Source organism: Scyliorhinus torazame, chromosome 6 (genome assembly GCF_047496885.1).
Source record: "Scyliorhinus torazame isolate Kashiwa2021f chromosome 6, sScyTor2.1, whole genome shotgun sequence".
NCBI lineage: Eukaryota > Metazoa > Chordata > Chondrichthyes > Carcharhiniformes > Scyliorhinidae > Scyliorhinus > Scyliorhinus torazame.
In genome coordinates this window covers 175117262-175138094 of record NC_092712.1, presented here as the reverse complement: position 1 = coordinate 175138094, position 20833 = coordinate 175117262, and the positions used below count along the sequence as shown (strand labels likewise).

General features: G+C 42.8%; 1 protein-coding gene across 1 annotated transcript in view; it reads left to right on the top strand.

The window, feature by feature from the left end:
* The window catches only part of thsd7aa (thrombospondin, type I, domain containing 7Aa), a 712619-nt gene extending 703432 nt beyond the window's left edge, over positions 1-9187 (top strand). Inside the window, exons 27-28 of the mRNA XM_072509118.1 lie at positions 3770-3857; positions 6679-9187. Of these exons, the coding sequence (XP_072365219.1) occupies positions 3770-3857; positions 6679-6763 (173 nt within the window). The 3' untranslated portion in view covers positions 6764-9187. The remainder of the gene's footprint in view (positions 1-3769; positions 3858-6678) is intronic.
* Positions 9188-20833: the final 11646 nt, after the last annotated feature.

The window sequence follows — 20833 nt, the reverse complement described above, 5'->3', positions numbered from 1 at the left end:
TAGCGCAGGGCTAAAGTGCTGGCTTTTAAAGCAGACCAAGGCAGGTAGGCAGCACAGTTCAATTCCCGTACCAGCCTCCCCGAACAGACGCCGGAATATGGCGACTAGGGGCTTTTCACAGTAACTTCATTTGAAGCCTACTTGTGACAATAAGCAATTTTCATTTCAACTATTCAGTCTAATTCCACCTTCCAGCTCTTGGTCTGTAGCCCTGAAGGTAACAGCACCTCGAGCACAAATCTGGTGTTCTTGATTAATAAGGGGATTTCTTGATTAACACGGGTATCGGGGTTATGGGGAGAAGGCAGGAGAATGGGGATGAGGAACATATCAGCCATGATCGAATAGCTGAGCAGACTCAATGGACTGAATGGCCTAATTCTGCTCCTAGATCTTATGGACTAAGTTGCTGAATTGCATCGTGTAGATAGTACACACTGTGCTCCTGAGGTGGAGGGAGTGAACGGCTCAGGTGGTGGATGGGCTACTTTGTCCCAGAATGGATGATATTGAGTTTCTTCAGTGAAGTTGAAGCTGCACTCATCCGAAAAAATGGAGAATATTCCATCAAACTCCTGGCTTGCACCTTATATTTGAAGGACAGGCTTTGGTGAGTCAAGATGTAAGTTATTTTAGGAAGGATATGGAAGCTCTGGAAAAGGTGCAAAGAAGATTTACCAGGATGTTGCCTGGAATGGAGAGTAGGTCTTACGAGGAAAGGTTGAGGGTGCTAGGCCTTTTCTCATTAGAGCGGAGAAGGGTGAGGGGCGACTTGATAGAGGTTTATAAGATGATCAGGGGAATAGATAGAGTAGACAGTCAGAGACTTTTTCCCCAGGTGGAACACACCATTACAAGGGGACATAAATTTAAGGTGAAAGATGGAAGATATAGGAGGGATATCAGAGGTACGTTCTTTACCCAGAGAGTAGTGGGGGCATGGAATGCACTGCCTGTGGAAGTAGTTGAGTCGGAAACATTAGGGACCTTCAAGCAGCTGATGGATAGGTACATGGATTATGGGAAAATGATATAGTGTAGATTTATTTGTTCTTAAGGGCAGCACGGTAGCATTGTGGATAGCACAATTGCTTCACAGATCCATGGTCCCAGGTTCGATTCCGGCTTGGGTCATTGTCTGTGCGGAGTCTGCACGTCCTCCCCGTGTCTGCGTGGGTTTCCTCCGGGTGCTCCGGTTTCCTCCCACAGTCCAAAGATGTGCGGGTTAGGTGAATTGGCCAATGATAAATTGCCCTTAATGTCCAAATTGCCCTTGGTGTTGGGTGGAGGTGTTGAGTTTGGGTAGGGTGCTCTTTCCAAGAGCTGGTGCAGACTCAAAGGGCCGAATGGCCTCCTGCACTGTAAATTCAATGATAATCTATGATTAATCTAGGACAAAGGTTCGGCACAACATCGTGGGCCGAAGGGCCTGTTCTGTGCTGTATTTTCTATGTTCTATGTTCTATGTTCCCTGCTGCAGAATTCCAAGCCTCTGACTTGCTTCAGTAGCCACAGTCATTATATGGCTAGTCCAATTTAGTTTCTAGTCAATGGTAATCCCTGTATGTTGATGTTGAGGGATTTAGGAATGCCATTGAGGGCAGCACGGTGGCGCAGTGGGTTAGCCCTGCTGCTTCACAGTGCCGAGGTCCCAGGTTCGATCCCGGCTCTGGGACACTGACCGTGTGGATTTTGCATATTCTCACCGTGTTTGCATGGGTTTCGCCCTCACAACCTAAAAGATGTGAAGACTAGGTGGATTGGCCATGCTGAATTGCCCCTCAATTGGAAAAAATGAATTGGGTACTCTAAATTTATTTTAAAAAAGGAATGCCATTGAATGTCAAGAGTCTTAAAATTGACTCCCCACCCTCTGAGACATCACCCCCCTCCTGCCCTACCTCCCCATTCTCAAACACAATTAGCATAATCCTGCTTCTCTTAAAAGCGGAAGTGGATGAGTTGGCAGCAGGGCGGGTTGGGATTCAGATTTTTAACATTTAACCTCGTGCCCAACCCAAACCCGCCTACATCTTGGAGTTAGGATTTCCACACTGTTTCAGGTGAATGGCCTCTTTCTGTAAATTTCCAACGTGCCTATCATCAGGGACTGGTTTAGCACACTGGGCTAAATAGCTGGCTTTTAAAGCAGCCCAAGGCAGGCCAGCAGCACGGTTTAATTCCCGTACCAGCCTCCCCGAACAGGCGCTGGAATGTGGCGACTAGGGGCTTTTCACAGTAACTTTATTGAAACCTACTTGTGACAATAAGCGATTTTCATTTTTTCATTTTTCATCTTCCCACGCAACTGGAAAAAGTTTGAGGAATAATGGGTTTTAATCAAGTACAGAGGCGGGAAAGAGAGAAGGGAAAAAGAACAAAAGGGAAGGTTTATGATAAGGTGAAAGATAGGAGCGATGAAATGACTAAAGTGTAATGATCCTGCTATGCCCATTTATACCTCCTCTAGAGCCATCTTTTGTTTCTTAGCTTGTCCCAATACGATCTCGTTTTGCCTGTGTCATTAACCCTTTTGTCATTTAGTCTTTCACACTATGGCAGATTTTGTTTCTCCCTTTCCCCCTTTCCCTACCTCTGTACTTGCTTGAAATCAATTTAGTCTCTCATGAAAGGTCATAAAAACAAAGAATACTTATGGCACAGAAAGTGACCATTCAACCTTTTGTGTTGTGCCTTCTGTATTGCATGGGTAGGTGTTCTGTGTGGTCGGAGAGGGGGGGGGCATTCTATTTTTATTTTTGTAAAAAGAGCACCCCGATATAAAAAATTAAAATGGACACCGCCCTACAGAACACCCACCCACGCAATATTCCCCACCTCAGAACATCCCGGGGGGGGATGGTGAGGGGACAGTGCCAGAATACTGCTGGGCATGACCCCAATATTATTAAAAACTAATTTGCTGGAAGGGCAGTCTCATTCAGAGCCAGTGTGACATGGCGGCACCCCTTGATTTTTTTATTAACAAGTCCCTAAAAATACGGCAGAGGAAACCGTCATTGGGGCCAGCTGCTTCCATCCGTTTTCCCACTGGCTACGCCACTCTGCTTGAAAATACTTCCACCGTGTTTCCCTCGCTACAGATTCTGCCAGACCTGCTGAGTATTTTCAGCATTCTCTTTCAGATTTCCAGCATTCACAATATTTTGTTACTGTACCCTGTAAACATCGTCAGACACCAACTAATTTCTTATATGTGATATAACTTACAAGGTCACTAATAGGTATGATGAGTTATGCTGGTTATTTTCCTTATTGTAAAGGCTATATAATATTCTGAACATGAGAGGGAAGAAAAAGAAGCTTCACTGGATGTCAGTATGTGTTATTAATCATATTATTCATGTATTCCTATATGCACATGGAGGATTCATGGTTACTAGATGTAAGATTACTGGTTGTGGCATCACCGTATGGAACCTGATGGGAGATGTGGCAGGCTTGGTCAGATGAACCAAGTGGTCTTTTCTTGCCCAATCCATGTGCTATTTTTACAACCCCAACGGCAGAAGATTCAACGTTTAGACTAGATTGCTTCACCAAATATTTGGATTCCTCGGCTGCCATATGTCAGAAAGATAGAAATTAGAGCGACAAGAGAAATATAACAATGTAACAAAAGATTATAAAAATAGCAAAATTGTTTCACAATAAATCTACTATTTTGGGTTACTTTCAGCATTCCGTTTTAGATTAAAGCATCTCTGTATTCATTATTAAGAGTTAACGAGGTATCTTTGCTTTATAGATGGGAATCTGAAAACTTGGGTTTATGGTGTGGCAGCAGGAGGTTTTGTCTTAATAATCTTCATTATCTCTATGATCTATCTAGCCTGGTAAGTTTGTGGTGGTGTCCCATACCATTGAAATATACAGGCATAGTCAGTATGCTGTAGGGTATCTGCAGAGTTGAGTGAGAGGACTGTGTATGTGTGCAAATTACTGAACTTCACATTTTATTAATGAGAATTTCCCTTTGAAAAATATAAACAAAAATGCCATTAAGAGCTGGTTGAAGACTTTTTGTAATGTACAACTTTCTTTCTGAATTGTGAATCACATTCAAACCTGCAGATTAAAAACTAATGTCTGCAGAGTAAATATTTTAATTGTTAAATAATATCAAACCAAACTTGAAAGAAAATTTGGTTATACGTGTACGTTATCTATCTGTGTAACTATCTGTCCACACACACCATGATTATTGAAGCAATTCAAAGATTCATGAAACAGAGGGCTACTGCCTAATCCTTGCTGAGCTCCCAACAACCATTACATTAAATGGCAAATATCACCCTCAGTCACCAAATCCTTGCTTGACCACACAGGGTGTGTGGTCAAATTGCTTTTAAATCAAAAACTGCTTTAGAAAGTAGCTCTAAGTTCATTTATAAGCATGATGGAAGAAATCTTAAGTTTTCCCCAATGCAAACAACATTTCGTTAACCTATTTCCCTTGCATCTGCTAACGACTAATTGGCATTTAAAGTTTTAACTGATTTTTGAATGACATTATGTCTAGTGCTACTTTGAACTTGTCATTGTTTGACCAAGTATAGTATTATAGTTCCATACAGCAGACTGCCGCTCCTATTTCTTATGTTCACTTTACTCAAGAAATGACTTGCAATTCCAAGCTTCACCTTCCAGTATATATTTTTTTAATTGGTTCAAAGTTATAGCAAATACAAGATGATAAAAATATCGGATTCTGAAACACATGATGCCAAGAATGGTTCTGCTGAAATGAACATTCAAAATTTTGTGCAGTAAGTGTTTTGTCACACTGAACAAGTCCTGGTTCTTCGATAGCATTTTGTTCTAGTGTTCAAGAAGTAGTATTTTACATTTCTTGCATCTCACTGCTCACCTGCATGACAAGTGAGACAATAGTGGAATGGAACATGTTTATTCTTTGTTCCTACTTATATCTAACAATTACTGTTCAGGTGTTGAAAGTAAGCTGTAGTTTGTAGTTGAAGCTTTCTCCACATTATTAAAACTCCAAACCTCCCTCCCTTCTGCTTCATTGTGACACTTCTAGCTTTTATTTATTTATTTTTAAAAAATATTTTTAAAAATAAATTTAGAATACCCAATTCATTTTTTCCAATTAAGGGGCAATTTAGCATGGCCAATCCACCTACCCTGCACATCTTTGGGTTGTGGGGGTGAAACCCACGCAAACACGGGGAGAATGTGCAAACTCCACATGGACAGTGACCCAGAGCCAGGATCGAACCTGGGACCTCGGCGTCGTGAGGCAGCAGTGCTAACCCACTGCGCCACCGTGCTGCCCTAGCTTTTATAATCAGATGCTTTTGTTGCTTTTTAATTAAAATTGTCTCCTTAGTGACAGTAATTGGAGCAGGGCAATAATTAATTCAACTGATTTTAGCAACCAAGATAGTTAGACATTTAGCTGATTAAATCAATGACAATTTAATGCCAAAGCACAAGACACATCACTAAATAGATGTCTTCACCAGAACGGGGTTGACGCTGCCGTTCCTTCATATTGATTGGAGTATCAGGGCAAAATCCTGCAGACCTAATATCTTGTTTGTGCTCCGAGGTAAAAATGAACAAGTTCATTTTCTGGGGTGTTTCGAAGGGCTCCAGTGGGTATGTAGGAGGCTGACCTGCATCCGGAAGGTCCTGCTGCTAGTGGGTCAGGATACTGCAGATGATAAAGTTTTGGACAGGTTTCTGGCTCAAGATTTCTTCTCTTTGTATTTTTCTCTCTGCCTCTGATAGGTGCTTGCTTTCAAAGGAGGCCATACAGTTTTATATTTGGTTGCACCTAGCCAGGCTTCTCCCAGAGCCTGGGGTCGATATCATAACTCTGAAGTGAAGCCTTCAAAGCTTCCTTGTGGCACTTCCTTTGACCTCCATGACAGCACACCCCAGATTTAAGCCTTAAGTGGCTTAACTGTTCTCCTGGCAGGCATTCTACCTGCCAACTTTCCATTGGCAAAATGACATGACAGCAGAAGGACATCAGGCATTTCTGATACCTCCCCATGCCCTTTTACTAGCCTGTCACAAAAGGGCTGGTAGAAATCTGAACCAAATATGCTGTACAGCTTTGTAACAGTTCTATTTAATTTTCACCCTCTGACTCTTCCTGTGGTGTAGTTACACCAGTAAAGATCCCAGTCTTGTGTTCCAGCCAACTAATGACTCTCCAGTTATATGGAATATTTAATTATGGATCATCACTGGGCGGAGGTCATTGTATATAAATTTTCTGTTGAAATCTTGATGATTATTCCCACCCCAAACTCAGGAACAGAAAAGCTATTTACAGTGGGTGGGAATTTCAAGGCCTCCCAGCCGTGTATTTCTCAATGATGGGAGGTGGTGTGCCATTCGCTGGCAGTGGGATTATTTGCTCTCGTCACTGTCAATGAGAATTCCCATTGAAGCCACCCCACATCAGGAAACCTGCTGGAGGGGTGCACTGCAGGCGGGACCTGAGAATCCCATCGGCGTGAACAGCCGGAGAATTCCAGTTAGTATCTCTAAAATTGTGCCAGCTAGGATTAGCTAACCTGTTAATTTAATCAAAACATTATTGTGTATATGCTTGTAACATTATATGACAAGGTATTTTGCATGCTAATTATAACTTGAGTCTTTGTCCTCTCTTTGTAGCAAAAAACCCAAGAAACCACAGAGAAAACAAAACAATAAATTGAAACCATTGACCCTGGCTTATGATGGAGATGCTGACATGTAGTCTCCCTTGTTGCTTGAAGATCTTTCCCAGTCTTTCTTCATTAGTGTAAGGTATAACGTGCGGTAACGTATGTCTGGTCTACAGTCCTTTAGGGAATTCTGGGACAGTTTGTCAGATTCTATAGCGCTGTAACATTTTTACAGGAAGATAGATGGAAAAATATACCACAAGTTGTCATTCTCAGTATAAATACAGAACATCAAGTGATACAGCTGCCTATTTTTAGCAAGCTAAACCTATGAAATGATGCGAACGAACTCTGCACTCTCCAGTGCACTAAAAGCAAGCTTTGCTTTTATCTGACTAAGATGTTAAGGCACACATTACATTATAATTCAAAAGGAAAGCTGAACTTCGTATTAATTGCCTTTTGTTCAATAATTATATATCAAATACAAGAATGATGGTCAGTGTGAGAAAGTTATCCAACTATAACAGGAGTCAACTGAAAAACTGACAACCGCTCATAGACCTAATAGCACATTTACCGGAAAGAATAGACTTGGTGGATTGAGAACTTAAAACTATGAACCGCAGATTGGAGCTGTTTTAAAGTGATAACTTTCCAATGCCAACGCACAAAGGATGCAAAATTATACTTCTATCAACTTACAGGCGACTGTAGATGCAGCAACACAATAATCTACATGTGCTTGGTGGTAAGTCATCGATAAAGTTTCTCAAAGAGCATGATCCTCAAAAACTGCAAAATGCGATAGTAAGAAATACAAATCAAAACCATTCATCTGGGAAAGTATTAACCGGCTAAACCTTTTTCTTTTTTCTAAGCATTACTTATGAGACTGTATATGAATTTCCAACAAGCTAACCAGTTACTCGAGTACCTATTGCTGCTGAAAATACCCAATACCTAACCATTAATATTGCAAACTATAATCTTGATAATTCCACAAAAGGAAATGCTTTCTCAAAATGGCCAGTAAATCATGATCCGCAACACTTGTTAAATGTGAGGCACTTCTTTGCACTATATTAGTGCTGCATGATATGCACTTAACCAGTCATCACCTTAGAAATAGCCTCTTCCTAGCAAAAGTGTCTCACCTCCGTAATATAAAACAGATAGTTTGAAAAGGAGCAAACTAATATTGTTTACTCATGGATTGCAACAGCTCTGTCCTGTGGCAAAATGAAATCAGAGTATTTCAGTTAGTGTATGTATATACATATGTGCGTCTATAGTCACTGCAGCTATTTTGTAAAGTGTATCGGTGGTCAGTATAGTGCAGCATTTATAGGCATCTAGTTGAATTTTTTGAATAAATGTAATCGTTCTGATTTTATGTGCTTATGTTGTGCAAACACTCCACTAGCTATTTTGCTAGTTCAGTCTTTTTATACAGTTTTTCTGTTGCTCTTTTTAAAAGGGTGACATATTTTGGCTACTTTATTATCATTACCAAAACATGAGGAAGAGCAGAGACTGCAGTTGACGTTCAAAAAGTCAGAAATCCCAGTCAAGTCTTATTAACACAGCCAACTTGTAGAAAAATCAATGTTGCTGCACACTTCATTTTCAGATAAAATTTCTTTTGGATAAAATTGAGAATAAATATCCATTTATTATTGCCAGTATGAGCAATTTATGTAAAACATGTTTATTCTATCATTCTGATACAAAGTAAGCAAGGATTACTTTTCTGAAAGAACTACGATAAAACTAAATACTGGAGCATTTTAAAACTAATGCAATTCATCATTGATCAAATGACTCAGCATTTTACCGTAAAATGGACTCTTGCATCAGCATTACCTCGTCCAGGAAATTATTAATATTTGAAGTAAGCAAATCTTTTCTTTTTGTTTCACGGTAATGAGAATATTCTTTTCCTATGAGACTCTGAAATGAATTGCTGTGAAAGATAACTGCCACCTGTTAGATCATGGTATATGGTGTGCCCAACGAACAGGATTAACTTGTTTACAATTTCTAATTATTAAAGACATTGGGAGCTTTATTTCTGTTACAGTTTATTTTTAACTTTACTGTACATTTAGCATGAGTGGTCAGTGTGCTGACATCTGTCACCCTGTTTAAGATAATTGCAGTAAAGCGATTCCATCATAGATGAAATTAAATTCATTACTGTTTCTCTTAGCAGTTTGTTTGCATGTTTGGAATGAAGGTAGCATCTGCCAAAATAATGTTTTTCTCTTTCATTCCAATGTGTTGCTGTTAATTTGTAGATAAAGGCATTTTATTGTTTTTTAAATTATGTACATTTTTTTTTTAATTAAAGAAATGTTTATGTATAACCTCCAAACTTTTGCAGGGGGGAAATAAATCCAAATTTTATTGAGTAATAATTATATTTAAAACAAAGATGTGGCACATGCTTTATAGCAAGTTACTGTTTGATAACATTTATTCTACCTGAAACATTAAATAAAAAATTATCAAGAGTTTCTTTGTACGTTTTCATTAATCTTATCTGAGCAGGCATACATAACATTCTACAGCTTTATAGCCAAATTCAAGAGAGATAGCATCTTTGCCAGCAAGCCATATTCTTTTGCATATTAGAATCTCACACCATAACTTTGTCAAAAATTCCAGAAGATGAGCATCAATAGCCGTTTACACAATTTCTCGTCTTAAAATGACAGCAGTCACCAAGAGAGCTCTTGCAAAATGTATCCCTAAATTTAATGTGCTATTAATGCTCATAGGACTACAATCCACCTCAAATAATTAGATTTCTTTAAACCCAGAAACTATTTTGAACTATCCAATAATTTGAATTCAATGCCATAAAAGACACAGCAAGGTGGTAATTTAGGGCTTGGCATTCATTACCACCATACAGGGAGATCTAGTACAGCTTTGCTGAGTTACATGCTGCCAACTGCTTCCTGTACCTATTGTGATAAGTTAACAAATATATATTTAAAGAAACAATTAAAAATGTTCAACAAAAATACATTCCATTCTAAAAAAAAAACCAGAAGCTCAGCAAGAAAGATTCATTCCTGACTTACTGTAGGTGTTAAGGACAATATGTGTTTAAAATAAGAGGTTTATACTGTTGCAAAGAATAGGAGTAAAGGAACTGGCAAAGGACGACCAAACTAATTCTGATAAGGAGAGAAATAGAATATGAGACTAAATTAGTCAGGAATATTTTTTTTAATTGTAAGAGCTTTCACAAGTATAGAATAAGAGTCAAGTAGCTAAAGTAAATATTAGTCCCTTAGAGACAGAGATGAGAGTAATTATCATGGGGATTGAGGAAATGGTAAAAACATTGAACAAATATGTTGTGTCATTCTTCACTGTAGAAGGAGCAAACTATATACTGGAAATAAAGAGGAGCCAAAGGGCTAATAAAAGTGAGGAACTTGGGTTAATTAACAGCAGCAGTCAAACCGTATTGGCAAAACTTGGATTAAAATCTGACAACTCTCCTGGACCTGATGGCCAACTTTCTGGAGTTCTAAAAGAGGTAGCTGCAGAGATGGTGGATGCGCCTGTTATGATCTTCCAAAATTCATTCGACTCCAGAATGATCCCAGTGGATTTGACTTCTAATGTAACTTCAGTATTCAAGAAATGAGAGAGGGAGAAAACTTGAACTACAAGCCATCATCAGTCTCTGGAAAAATGCTGGAATCTGTGATTTAGGGAATCTTAACAATGCATTTAGAAAATCATTGGATAACCAAATTGTGGCAGAATTCTCTGAACAAATGTGGTCTTCGTCGAGAAATGAGGTGCAATTCCCTTCAGGTAACAGAGCAATCTAGATCACAATCCACCCACAATTAGAATTTTGTTTAGTAGGGGGCGAGTTTTTCATTGGCACTGAGAGGAGCGGGGCCTAAATACGCTGGCAAGACCAGCTTCACAAGAGATCGGGGCGCCCTGTTTAAAAGGTGACCACCCCCCACAAAAATCAGTGGCATTGGGGCTTCAGTGCTCTCGCCCACCATCCCACTGGCAGCAACATCCTCTTCCACACCGCCCCCCCCTCCTCCACCCAAGGATCGCTGGCATCAGAGGTACCCCCATTGGGTGTCTCTTTCAGAAACCTTCTCCCGGCCCCCCACTCTCACTGATATCAGGCACCCCCTCCAATCGCAATACCAGTGTCCCTCCCATCAAGGTGAGTGAAACTCCGCTATGTGGTCACCAGATGCCCCTCCCCCTCAATGCCTCCCTTCACTTCCTGTCTCCTTCAGGCCCTGCCCCTTGATAGTGCTGGCCTGACCGATCCCGCTGTCACCCCTGGCAGTACCAGATTGGCAGTGCCGGGGGTATTGCCATGGCCCTGCCCTGCCATGTCTGACCACCTGGGAACACCAATGCCCTTCGATTTCCCCGGCATGGTCATCATGTCTCAGTGGTGGAGACCAGTGATGATTCCTGCCGGCCTCGCACTGCGTCAGCGGGCGGGAGAATACCGGGAGCCGGGACAATGTGGCTTGAAATGGTCACAGCATATTTTATAGCTGATTTAAATATGCAAATCTGGTTCATGCCCAACGAGGATGTGAACCAGATTACATCACCTGTAGTGGGCTAGGACCACTTCTCTCGGCACCCTGCACAGAGCCCATTTTGGGGCTCTCCCGCTCTTCTCCCGGCATAACAGGATGTGCGCTGGATGCAACATGGTCGGAGAACTGCCTGCAATTCATCAGATATTTTTGAGGATGGAACTAATAAGGTGGATAAAGGGGAACTTGTAAAGTTGTACTTTTGGATTTTGAAAAGGCATTCAAGAAGGTGTCACACAAGATTAATGCACAAGTCGAGGATCGTGGAATTAGTGGGTAATACATTAGTATGGAGAGAGATTTGGTTAATGGACAGGAAGTATGGATAATAGAGCATTTTTAAGTTGGCAGACTCGGATCAGTTGAGTGCAGCAAGGATTAGTGCTGGGGCCTCCGTTATTTACAATCTAAATAATCAGACAAAAAGTAGCACATTTCAGTTTGCTGGTGCTACAAATCTAGGTGAAAATGTAAGTTGTGAGGAAAGGTTGCAAAGGGACATGACCAGCTTAAGGGAATAGACAACAGGTAGAAAATGTTGGGAAGTGTGACTTTATTCTCTTAGGTAGCGGATGGAGGCCAAAGAATTGTATGCTCAGTTTTGGTCTCCAGACTAAAGAAGGATATCCTTGCCTTGGAGGCGGCACAGCAAAGGTTCACTGATAGGTTCCTGAGATGAGAAGTTTGGCCTATGATGAGAGGCTGAGTAAATTAGGTCTTCACCTTATGGAGTTTAGAAGAATCTAAGATCTCATTGAAACATCCAAGATTACATATTGCGTCGGGGCTGTCGGTAAGGCAATCTTGTTTCCTCTGGCAGGGGAAGCTGGAACACGGGGACACAGACTTAGGATAAGGGGTGATCATTTAGGACTGAGGTGAGGAGAAATTCCTTCATTTTAAAGGGTTGTGAATGCTTGGAATTCTTTACCGAAAATATGTTTAAGTCCGAGATAGACACAGTTTTGATCACCCAGGGAATCAAAGAATATAGAGAGTGGGCAGAAAATGGAGTTGAGGCAGAAGATCAGCTAAGATCACTGTAAATATGAGAGCAGGCTTGAGGGATTACAAGGTTTACTCTTGCTCCTATTTCTTATGTTCGGGTGCTCTTATGGGCTGTGTGGCATTCCATCAGAAAAGGGCGCACGGGAAAATGATCCCAGCCTGCAGTGGAAGGCTGCAAATCAATACCATCCTGATGTCATACAGCTCAACTGATTGATGCAATACCAGGCAACAAATTCATCAGATGTTCAACAAACAAGCGTTAAGATGTAAGATGAACCCTGCATATTGTTATTTAAAGAGCCAGACATCTAAATTACAGGTAAGTTATTTTTAGACTGCTATTGCAAAGAGTCTGGAAGTACTCTGAAGTGTTTTTTGGTGTGGTGAATTTCTGTGTTTGCCATAGTGTGCTTCTGCAACCTCACAGGCAGGGCAGAGGATTGGGTGAGCTGGGAAATATCAACTGGCAAAGATTCAGATGTCACGGTTATCCACCCTGTTTGTTATATCCTCAAAGAACTCTTATGAAAGGGAAAAAGCACATTTGAAAAATTTATTCTTGGGACCTCCATATTCCCCTTCAGCCTATTTCCTGCAGTCCCAGTAGCGCACTACTCAGCTCTGGCACTGCTGGGAATGATGGATCTGCCAGCCAATCAGGTTGCCTGGCAACTCCTGAACCCAGGACTTCCTCCCAAGTGAGGAACAGTAACTATTTAGAAAAATGTTGCCCACCTGCAGCGTACGGGACAGGCTAGCATGGAGCGAGTCAGCTTCTTGCTGACCTCAATTCCTACGAGCAATTTTCCTCCCATAAAATGCAACCCAATGTTTCCCCTCACGAAGGAATTTAGGCCTTGGGGGCACAGTTTCAAAACTAAATATTTCCCATTTAAGATGGATATGAGAAATGATATGATCCAGTTAGGAGCCATTAATATTAAAAGATAAATCCAAACACCTAGTAATTAATAAACAGAACTACGTCACAAGATTCCATATATTTCAACAAAAACACAAACTTTATTTGACAAAGAGTCGCTTTGACAAAGAGTCATCCAGACACGAAACATTAGGCAAAACATTGGATGACATGGTAGCACAGTGGTTAGCATTGTTGCTTAACAGCTCCAGGGCCCCGGGTTCGATTCCCGGCTTGGGTGACTGTCTGTGCGGAGTCTGCACATTCTCCCCGTGTCTGCGTGGGTTTCCTCCGGGTGCTCCGGTTTCCCCCCACAGTCCAAAGATGTGCAGGTTAGTTGGATTGGGCATGTTAAATTGCCCTGAGTGTCCAAAAAGGTTAGGTGGGGTTTCTGGATTACGGGGATAGGTGTAGGCTTAAGTAGGGTACTCTTCCCAATGGCCGGTTGGCCTCCTTCTGTACTGTAAATTCTGTGATTCTGTGATTAGCTCCGTTCTCTCTCCAGACCTGCTGAGATGTCCAGTATTTTCTGTTTTGCTTCAGATTCCAGCATTCGCATTAGTTTGCTTTTACAAACTTTATTGTATTTAAAATAATTTTTAAAAATTAGTACTTTTAACGTAACACATAACTATGTACAGAACATAGAACATTACAGCGCAGTACAGGCCCTGTGGTCCTCGATGTTGCGCCGACCTGTGAAACCACTCTAAAGCCCATCTACACTATTACCTTATCGTCCATATGTCTATCCAATGACCATTTGAATACCCTTAGTGTTGGCGAGTCCACTACTGTTGCAGGCAGGGCATTCCACACCCTTACTACTCTCTGAGTAAAGAACCTACCTCTGACATCTGTCTTATATCTATCACCCCTCAATTTAAAGCTATGTCCCCTCGTGCTAGACATCACCATCCGAGGAAAAAGGCTCTCACTGTCCACCCTATCCAATCCTCTGATCATCTTGTGTGCCTCAATTAAGTCACCTCTTAACCTTCTTCTCTCTAATGAAAACAGCCTCAAGTCCCTCAGCCTTTCCTCATACGATCTTCCCTCCATACCAGGCAACATTCTGGTAAATCTACTCTGCACCCTTTCCAATGCTTCCACATCCTTCCTATAATGCGACGACCAGAATTGCACGCAATACTCCAAATGCGGCCGCACCAGAGTTTTGTACAGCTGCAACATGACCTCATGGCTCCGAAACTCAATCCTTCTACCAATAAAAGCTAACACACCGTACGCCTTCTTAACAACCCTCTCAACCTGAGTGGCAACTTTCAGGGATCTATGTACATGGACACCGAGATCTCTCTGCCCATCACACTGCCAAGAATCTTACCATTAGCCCAGTACTCAGTCTTCCTGTTATTCCTTCCAAAATGAATCACCTCACACTTTTCTGCATTAAACTCCATTTGCCACCTCTCAGCCCAGCACTGCAGCTTATCTATGTCCCTCTGTAACTTGTAACATCCTTCCGCACAGTCCACAACTCCAACGACTTTAGTGTCATCTGCAAATTTACTCACCCATCCTTCTACGCCCTCCTCCAGGTCAGTTATAAAAATGACAAACAGAAGTGGCCCCAAAACAGATCCTTATGGTACACCACTAGTAACTGGACTCCAGTCTGAACACGTCCCATCAACCACCACCCTTTGTCTTCTTCCAGGCAGCCAATTTCTGAACCAAACTGCTAAATCACCCTGAATCCCATGCCTCGGTATTTTCTGCAGTAGCCTACCATGGGGAACCTTATCAAACGCTTTACTGAAATCCATATACACCACATCAACTGCTTTACCCCCATCCACCTGTTTGGTCACCTTCTCAAAGAACTCAATAAGGTTTGTGAGGCACGACCTACCCTTCACGAAACCGTGTTGACTATGTCTAATCAAATTATGCCTTTCCAGATGATTATACACCCTATCTCTAATAAACCTTTCCAAGATTTTGCCCACAACAGAAGTAAGGCTCACTGGTCTATAGTTACCAGGGTTGTCTCTACTCCCCTTCTTGAACAAGAGGACAACATTTGCTATCCTCCAGTCTTCTGGCACTATTCCTGTTGACAAAGATGACTTAAAGATCAAAGCCAAAGGCTCAGCAAACTCCTCCCGAGCTTCCCAGAGAATCCTAGGATAAATCCCATCCGGCTCAGGGGAGTTATCTATTTTCACCCTTTCCAGAATTGTTCACACCTCCTCCTTATGAATCTCAAGCCCTTCTAGTCTAGTAGCCTGAATCTCAGTATTCTCCTCGACAACATTGTCTTTTTTCTGTGTGAATACTGACTAAAAATATTCATTTAGCACTTCTCCTATCTACTCGGACTCCAAGCACAACTTCCCACTACTGTCCTTGACTGGCCCTACTCTTACCCTAGTCATTCTTTTATTCCTGACATATCTAAAGAAAGCTTTAGGGTTATCCTTGATCTTACCTGCCAAAGACTTCTCATGTCCCCTCCTGGCTCTTCTTAGCTCTCGCTTTAGGTCCTTCCTAGCTAACTTGCAACTCTCGAGCGCCCTTACTGAACCTTCATGTCTCATCTTTACATAAGCCTCCTTCTTCCTCTTGACAAGTGTTTCAACTGCCTTAATAAACCACGGTTCCCTTGCTCGACCACTTCCTCCCTGCCTGACAGGTACATACTTATCAAGGACACGCAGTAGCTGTTCCTTGAACAAGCTCCACATTTCCATTGTGCCCATCCCCTGCAGTTTTCCTCTCCATCTGATGCATCCTAAGTCTTGCCTCATCGCATCATAATTGCCTTTCCCCCAGATATAACTCTTGCCCTGCGGTATATACCTATCCCTTTCCATCACTAAAGTAAACGTAATCAAATTGTGGTCACTATCACCAAAGTGCTCATCTACCTCCAAATCTAACACCTGTCCTGGTTCATTACCCAATACCAAATCCAATACGGCCTCGCATCTCATTGGCCTATCTACATACTGTGTCAGGAAACCCTCCTGCACACATTGGACAAAAACAGACCCATCTAAAGTACTCGAACTATAGCGTTTCCAGTCAATATTTGGAAAGTTAACGTCCCCCATAACAACTACCCTGTTGCTTTCGCTCCTATCCAGAATCATCTTTGCAATCCTTTCCTCTACATCTCTGGAACTTTTCGGAGGCCTATAGAAAACCCCTAACAGGGTGACCTCTCCTTTCCTGTTTCTAACATCAGCCCATACTACCTCAATCGACGAGTCCTCATCAAACGTCCTTTCTGCCACCGTAATACTGTCCTTGACTAACAATGCCACCCCTCCCCCTCTTTTACCACCTTAACTGAGCTTACTGAAATATCTAAACCCCGGCACCTGCAACAACCATTCCTGTCCCTGCTCTATCCATGTCTCCGAAATGGCCACAACATCGAAGTTCTAGGTACCAACCCATGCCGCAAGTTCACCCACCTTATTCCGGATGCTCCTGGCATTGAAGAAGACACACTTTAAACCACCTTCCTGCCTGTTGGTTCACTCCTGCAACTTTAAAACCTTACTCATGACCTCACTACTCTCAACCTCCTGTATACTGGAGCCACAATTCAGGTTCCCAAGCCCCTGCTGAACTAGTTTAAACCCTCCCAAAGAGCATTAGCAAATTTCCCCCCCAGGATATTGGTACCCCTCTGGTCCAGGTGTAGACCATCCCGTTTGTAGAAGTCCCACCAACCCCAGAATGAGCCCCAATTATCCAGAAATCTGAAACCCTCCCTCCTGCACCATCTCTGTAGCCACGCATTCAACTCCTCTCTTTCCCTATTCCTTGTCTCGCTATCACGTGGCATGGGTAACAACCCAGAGATAATAACTCTGTTTGTCCTAGATCTAAGTTTCCACCCTAGCTCCCTGAATTCCTGCCTTACATCCCTATCCCTTTTCCTACCTATGTCGTTGGTACCTATGTGGACCACGACTTGGAGCTGCTCCCCCTTAAGGATCCCGAAAACACGATCCGAGACATCACGCACCCTGGCACCTGGGAGGCAACACACCAACCGCGAGTCTCTCTCGTTCCCACAGAATCTCCTATCTATTCCCCTACCTATGGAGTCTCCAATGACTAATGCTCTACTCCTCTCCCCCCCTTCCCTTCTGAGCAACAGGGACAGACTCTGTGCCAGAGACCTGCACCCCATGGCTTACCCCTGGTAAGTCCTCCCCCCCCAACAGTAACCAAAGCGGTATACTTGTTACTAAGGGGAACGACCACAGGGGATCCCTGTACTGACTGCTTCCTCCCAACCCCTCTCACCGTCACCCATCTATCTTTATTCTTTGGAGTAACTACATCCCTGAAGCTTCTATCTATGACCACCTCTGCCTCCCGAATGATCCGAAGTTCATCCAGCTCCAGCTCCAGTTCCCTATGTTTTGCATTCAATTTTAGTCCTGACAGCCCCAAGCCTTTTTCTTATAAGACACATCAATCTTACTTCTGTAGCGACTACCCATAAGTATGCCGCAGTCCTCTGGAAACTACTTCAATTCTCTTCACCTGCAGCTATTTTCAGAGGTAAGACTTTCATTTACTTTCTGTTGGCTGTGGATACCTCAGTCCCTTGTTCTAGTTTCCTTCTCAATACCTCCAAGTTAATCTTTTGGTTGCTTTCTTTTACAACTCTCCGGCAACTATTAAACAGTGAGATCCCCCAAATCTATTGCATGGCATTCACTGACATACTTCTCTCTTTCCTGAAAGGTAAGATGACACACAACAAAAGGCAGCAGAAAAAATATTATGTTATGAAATAAAAGCAGAAAGAAAGCGCTGGAGAAACTCAACAGGTCTGGCAGCATCTGTGGCGAGTGAAACAGAGTTAGCGTTTCAAGCCCGTATGACTTTTTTCAGTTCCGACCTACATTGGCTCCAGGATGAGCAATGCCTCAATGTTTAAATTCTCAACCTTGTTTTAAGTTCTCCCTTGGCCTCATCTCTCCATATCTCTGTAATCTCCTCCAGCCCTATAACCATTTGAGATATCTTCATTCCTTTAATTCTGGTCTCTTGCACATTCCCAATTTTAACCTCTCCACAATGGGTGACTTGTCTTCAGCGGCCAAAGACGTAAGCTGTATACTTCCCTCTCTAAACCTCGACCCCTCATGGCTTCTCTTTGACCTTTTAAGATGTTCCTTAGGACTCACCTCTTTGACCAAGCTTATGATCACCTGCCATAATACCTCCTTCAGTGGCTTGTTTGGTAATGCTCCTCAGAAGTGCCTTTGAGCGTTTTATCATATTAAAGGCACACTATAAATGCAAGATGTTGTTGTTGTTAGACAGCATATTGAAACTTTTGAATGCCACAATACTTCAGCACTGTCAACTTTCTTATTCCCAATCTGCCATTTACAATTTTCAGCCCTTGGTAATATTTTCAATCTCTCACTCGTTCAATCCTAACACTAGCAACCGGTTTGTTCACATTCAGTTGCATCGTTTCTCCAGAAATCTGATTATTTTCTCAATCAAGGCTTACACGACTGCGGCAACAGTCGTCAGTCAATCACTCATTCATCAACTGGTCATTTACTCATTTTCCAGTGAATATACGAATCTACCACAGAGTAATTATTATCAGAAAAGGCATGTGTGCTGTAAAGTTTCAATTTCTAAAAATAAATATTGCAATTGAAAAAGAAAGGATCAAGATAACCCATTCTTACAGTAAGAGGTGAAAATAAATTGTGAACTCAAAATAATTGACATAAGCATAGAAAGTGCTGGGCATGTCTGTCAGCATCTGAAAACAGGAAAAACAAACCGGCTAATAAGGGTGTTTTCACATTCTCGTCACTGGAACCATTGTAAGTGAGATCATGGGCGACATTCTCCGACCCCGCGCTGGGTCGGAGAATCGCCGGGAGGCTGGCGTGAATCCCGCCCCCGCCAGTTGCCGAAGTCTCTGGCACCAGAGATTCGGCGGGGGCGGGAATCGGGCCGCGCCGGTTGGCGGGCCCCCCCGCTCGATTCTCCGGCACGGATGGGCCGAAGTCCCGCCGATAAATTGCCTGTCCCGCTGGCGTAAATTAAATCACCTACCTTACCGGCGGGACAAGGCGGCGTGGGCGGGCTCCGGGGTCCTGGGGGGGGGGGGGGGGCGCGGGGCGATCTGGCCCCGTGGGTTGCCCCCATGGTGGCCTGGCCCGCGATCGGGGCCCACTGATCCGCGGGCGGGCCTGTGCCGTGGGGGCACTCTTTCCCTTCCGCCTCCGCCACGGTCTCCACCATGGCGGAGGTGGAAGAGACTCCCTCCACTGCGCATGCGTGGGAAACTGTCAGCGGCCGCTGACGCTCCCGCGCATGCGCCGCCCCGAGATGTTATTTCCGCACCAGCTGGCGGGGCAACAAAGGCCGTTTCCACCAGCTGGCGGAGCGGAAATTCCTCCGGCGTCGGCCTAGCCCCTCAATGTTGGGACTCGGCCCCCAAAGATGCGGAGCATTCCGCACCTTTGGGGCGGCGCGATGCCCGTCTGATTGGCGCCGTTTTGGGCGCCAGTCGGCGGACATCACGCCGTTTCGGGAGAATTTCGCCCCAAGTCCCCAAAACACTTGGGGGTCATTTTAACTTTGGGTGATAGTATAAAATGGATGAAATTGACTCAGCATTCTATTACACATCTTTCCCCATTATTTTCCACTGAAATCAAATTTAGCCCCATTGCAACATACCGCCTTCTTGGATTCATGGAATAAAAGAAATGCAAAGACTGGTGCATTTAGTGGTGGGTAGAGCACATTTGTTGGCAAGGTTGCAACTACATTCACCAGAGACGAGCAATTAATGGACTTTTAACAATTTTGGAAGGGGAAGACATGAAAAGGAACAGCAAATAAATAATTTGGGCTCCTTAGAACAATGTTCCTTTGCTTGCCAACAATAAGGCATGAAGAAATTGTTCGACAACATATTTGCAACAGTGAGAACAAATAAAGAATATTCTGATCCACAGCTTCCAGCAGTAAATGAAAATAACAAAACACTTGTAAGTTTATGTTATTCAAATATACTGTAATGAGGAAAAATGAGGCAGCTGTCCTATGTAAATGAGTACAATGTTTAATGCTGGTAAGTAAGAAGCATTAAATTTACAGAAATATACCGTGGATCGCAGTATATAAGTTGACTTTGAAGCTTTGAAAAATCCTTCGAGAACAGGGGTCCACTTATATCCAAGTATGAAATGTGAACCGCTGATGTTGGTGTAGATGGTCGCCATTCTGAAAAATGAAAACATTTCTGTTGATCAGTCACCATGTGCAGTCTGTTCTGTGTCTTAAACACCTGTGCATCTTCTTGGCAACACTGTCCGTAGCACCTGCTTGATCCCATGCACCGATTTGTAAGTTGTGTATAACCCTAAACGTATTTTGAGCAAAAGAGATGTTGAGGCTGACTCCTAATTTGAGTCTAGACCTAAATGGACATATATTACCTGAAAAATTAAGGGTCATCGATATGCCGAATATAGGCTTAAACATGCACTTTGGTGTCCAAAAACAGAGATCGGCTTATACACCGGGTCAACTCATTAGCCACAATCTATAGTAATATATCACTCTGATATCTCATTATGTAA